A 5,000-nucleotide genomic window follows, 5' to 3' on the forward strand; every position below is an offset into this window, starting at 1 on the left:
ATAAAACCGCCAAGGACACCAATTTTCTTTGTGATTGAAGAATGTATCGTAAATAAATAAATGTTTTCCTTAAATGCTAAGGGAAGGAAGTATTCGACCCCCTATGTAACCCTATGGGAATTTAGCACATAGGGTTAACATAGGGTCAGGCAGATTTTTATTTTTAAAGGCCAGCTATTTCATGGATCCAGGATATCATGCATCCTGATAAAGTTCCTTTGGCCTTTGGAATTAAAATAGCCCCACATCATCACATACCCTTCACCATAGCTAGAGATTGGCATGGTCCTTTTTCCAATAGGCCTATTAGCCTGTTTGATTTGCATTGAGCTCAGTGAGCATCAAACAGGCTAATAGGCCTACTGGAAAAAGCACCATGCCAATCTCTAGATATGGTGAAGGGTATGTGATGATGTGGGGCTATTTTAATTCCAACGACCAAGGGAACTTTATCAAGATGCATAATATCCTGGATCCATGAAATAGCTGGCCTTTAAAAATAAAAAACTGCCTGCCCCTATGTTAACCCTATGTGCTAAATTCCCATAGGGTTACATAGGGGGTCAAATACTTCCTTCCCCCTAGCATTTAGGAAGAACATTTATTTATTTACGATACGTTCTTCAATCACAAAGAAAATTGGTGTCCTTAGCTGTTTTATTTTTACTCATTTTTTTAATTAAGGCAATAAGATCAATTGTCAAATGATGATTTTATAACCCTCTTTTTAGGCAACTTTAGCATAGTATCAAATACATTTTCTCCTCACTGTATATACAGGGCTGTACGCTAAGCTTTTTCACTAGGAGCACAGGTGCTCCTAAATGAAAAAGTTTAGGAGCACAGAAAGAAATTTAGGAGCACTATGAAATTTCCTTGAAAACCTTCTTGCCTTAAGCAGGATACAGATCATTCGCAGTAGTGGCAATCATAGTCTCTGCTCAAACCCTACACACACAGAAAATGGCTTGTCTTGTTTCTATTTCATATTTTGAATTCAGAATTTGTATACATTTTGTTATCAATTTATAGCATTTTAGGATCTGCATAATTACTTATAGCTTAAAATATTCAGTAAACTGAATACTTCATATTGATTACACTGTAATGATATTACAGGGGTGGTGTGTAGGTCTAATTGAGAGCCTGTCACTTTAAGATGTACGTGAACATAATTAGGTTTCATTCGGTTTTAGGAAAAGAGTCAAGCATAGTTCAAGGATACATCATGTTTTCATTAAATAACTTAAATGTTCAAAAAAACGAACAAAGGTAAAGACAAATATTTCTGGTGTAATAGAAAAGATGAGTGTCCACTGTCCAGTAACGTTAACTTCTATGATTTAGGTAGCCTACCATGGCATGGCATCGTGAGTTGTCACTTTTTCCTTGGTCATGTTTAATTGGCTGGGTGCTTAACTTAATCTACCATGACTCGTCTTGGAGTTTGGTATGCTATATCTGTTATATCCAATGAGTGACAACCAGAGCTCAAAATAAAACGTTACGGTATTCTCCTGATAACGTTAGTGGAATGGAATTAATGTGAATGTAACCTCCATACAAAGACGCAGAGTGGCTATATGATGCGCACATTTGCAATGAAAATGTTCCGCCTTTTTAAAGCAGGTGTAGCATACACCAAATCGTGGTTAAATCCATCATTTAGACAACAGAATCAGTCGGATTTCTCTCATAGAAGTCAACCAGGCCTATGTCAAATGCAGGCTAGCGTGAAGCTAACACGGTTTCCACACCGTGTTTATCAACCGTGATAATAATAATATTTGAAATGAACACGGTAATTGTAGGCTATATAGTCAACATTCTTATCATGGTTTGCCGTTTCAACGGTAGGCTAATCGCTACAAAGTCACCAACTGATAACGAACAGATTGAAGAAAAAGAAGAATGGTTATGTAGTGACATTTCTTGCGTGTGTGAGAGACAGCGAGGTTGATGCTGAAAGCGTGAGTTTCCAGCCAGGAGCGTTAGAGTTGTCATGAAATTTGTATACAGATGCGCGAAAATTGTACTAGCCTATACTTTGATCCACTTGGTGTGGATTTTTAGGAGCAAAATGCGAATAAAAGGGTTGAATTCAGTACTCGCACCTGTGCTCCCATTTCATATTTTCAAGTAGCACAAATATATATTTCCTCGCATTTGCGACGAGGTGCTCGCAGTGTACAGCCCTGTATATATATATATATATGTGTGGATACTCACATACTGACCAAGCTCTTCAAGAAGACTGGTGAGATGCACACACACACACACACACACACACACACACACACACACACACTCACACTCACACACATATGTATGGATACTCACATACTGACCAAGCTCTTCAAGAGACCGGTGAGATACACACACACATACACACACACACACACACACACACACACACACACACACACACATATATGTATGGATACTCACATACTGACCAAGCTCTTCAAGAGACCGGTGAGATACACACACACACACACACACACACACACACAGTGTGTGTAGGAATGTTTTTTTCTGTGGTCCTTTGCCTTGTTTCATCTTTTTATTTTTCTCTCTAACTCCTTTCTTTCTCTCCCTCTCCGCTTCACACACACACACACACACACTAGGCATCCACAGCGTGATGAAGCATGACTCCATCATGGAGGCGTCCAACCCTGACTTCGTGCTTGTGGAGGCCGAGGCTGACCGCGTGGCCAAAGACGCCCTCCGCGCCCTCAAGGTCTCCAGGCAACACGTACGCCTGCCCTTCAACAAACCGCCCCCGCCCCCCGCCAAGTACGTCACCGTGTGTGTGTGTGTGTGTGTGTGTGTGTGTGTGTGTGTGTGTGTGTGTGTGTGTGTTTGTGTCTGTGTGAGGTGTAGGACTGTAGTGATTAAGGGTGTGTGAGCAATTTTGTGTGTGTGTATGTGTGTGGACTTTACGTCTTTACGTGTGTGTCTTTACGTATTTATGTATATGTGAGTGTGTGTCGTAAATAAGTGTGTGTGTGGTGTGTGTGTGTGTATGAGTGTGGTGTGAGTGTGTGTGTGTGTATTTAGGCCCATGTGTATTCAGTGATTTGTGTCTCTCTCAGGAAACGGTTCGGTGTGAAGAAGAATTCTCTGCTGTCTCAGCCTCAGATACAGGCCCCCCCACCACCGGAGAAGTGCAAGGTACACACACACACACACACATACACACACACACACACACACACACACACACACACACACATACACACTCTCTCACACACATACACACTCTCTCACACACACACATACTCACACACGCGCGCGTAGACACACACACACACTCATATTTACTGTTACCTGTGTGAATATGGGAATGTTGCGGATTGGAGTCTGAACCTAATCTGTGTGTGTGTGTGTGTGTGTGTGTGTGTGTGTGTGTGTGTGTGTGTGTGTGTGTGTGTGTAGGACGCAGCCATCATCAAGAAGGCGGCCGTGAAGCGTCCCTCTGCGCCGTCGGCGGCGTCGTCGTCGTCTCTGTTCAGCGGCGAATCGGTGGACGGCGAAGACGCCCTCTCCTCGTCCTCGCTCCTCGCCCGCATACGCCAACGCAACCACATCAGCCGCCCCGTCGACCTCGCCGGCGACCCCGCACAGGAAGAGGAGGAGCTGGAGCAGGAAGGGGCGGAGCCTCCGCCTCGGTCGGCGGAGGGGACGGAACACGACGAGCTGCTGTCGGAGCTGCTGACGTTCGTGGCGTTCGGCGCGACGGTGGACGGCCGGGCGGGGACGCGCGAGCTGCTGGAGAGGTTCACGCCGCGGCTCACGCAAGCGCAGACGCCCGTGTTCCGTCAGCTCCTACGCAGCCTCTGCACCTTCAGCAGGGAGGGGGAGGGGGGCGGCACCTGGACACTCAGGCCACAGTACCGCTGATACACACACACACACACTTATACACACACACACACACACACACACACACACACACACACACACTTATACACACACACACACACACACACACACACACACACACACTTATACACACATACACACACACACACACACACACACACTTATACACACATACACACACACACACACACACACACACACACACACACTTATACACACATACACACACACACACACACACACACACTTATACACACATACACACACACAGGGCACCTGGAGACTCATGCCACAGTACCGCTGACACACACACACACATACACACACACACACACAGGGACACGGTGGTGAAGGAAACTGAAATGACAGTACTATTGATACACACTTACATGAATAAACACACACACACACACACACACACACACACACCTACCTGGGATCTTCTTGAAATGAGCTGTGTAGCGTGGTCTTCCTCCTGAGGGGTGTGTGTGTGTGTGTGTGTGTGTCTGTGTGTGTGCGTGTGTGTATGTGAGTGAGAGCCTGTCTGAGGCCCAGAAAGGACCAGCTCCACTGACCTGACTGGGCATGCTCACTCCGTGTGCTGTCTGGTCATTACTCAAGCCCTCTGGACAGGGTGTGTGATAGGATTGTATGTGTGTGTGTGTGTGTGGACTCAGATTCCAGATGCATTCCCAAATGGCGTTCCTAGAGGCAATTCCACATATTTCACACACTCCACATGTGGGGTCCGGGGAGGGGGGGATTCTCTGCTCTGTAGTGTGTGTGTGTGTGTGTGTGTGTGTGTGTGTGTGTGTGTGTGTGTGTGTGTGTGTGTGTGGGCACCTGTGAACACACCGATCTACCTCTGCCTGCTGCCAACACTGACGCCTCACTCCAACACACACACACACACACACACACACACACACACACATGCCCCGCAGGGCAGATGGCTGTAAAGTATTGACGATTAAAGCAACTTTGTAGAGTCAAGTTTCTCTGGAGTGTTTATAAACATGATGATGATGATGATAATAATAATACATTACCAATAATGTTATCATTAATGTTATTATAGTGTAGTGATGATGATAATGTTGATATTAAATTCA

General features: G+C 45.1%; 1 protein-coding gene across 1 annotated transcript in view; it reads left to right on the plus strand.

Moving 5' to 3' along the window:
* Positions 1-4,977, plus strand: part of ercc6 (excision repair cross-complementation group 6) — a gene marked incomplete in the record, with an annotated part of 30,107 nt that extends 25,130 nt beyond the window's left edge. Inside the window, 3 exon segments of the mRNA XM_062519821.1 lie at positions 2,631-2,799; positions 3,099-3,177; positions 3,442-4,977. Coding sequence (XP_062375805.1) covers positions 2,631-2,799; positions 3,099-3,177; positions 3,442-3,906 — 713 coding nt within the window.
* Positions 4,978-5,000: the final 23 nt, after the last annotated feature.

Source organism: Sardina pilchardus, chromosome 18 (assembly GCF_963854185.1).
Source record: "Sardina pilchardus chromosome 18, fSarPil1.1, whole genome shotgun sequence".
Lineage (NCBI taxonomy): Eukaryota > Metazoa > Chordata > Actinopteri > Clupeiformes > Clupeidae > Sardina > Sardina pilchardus.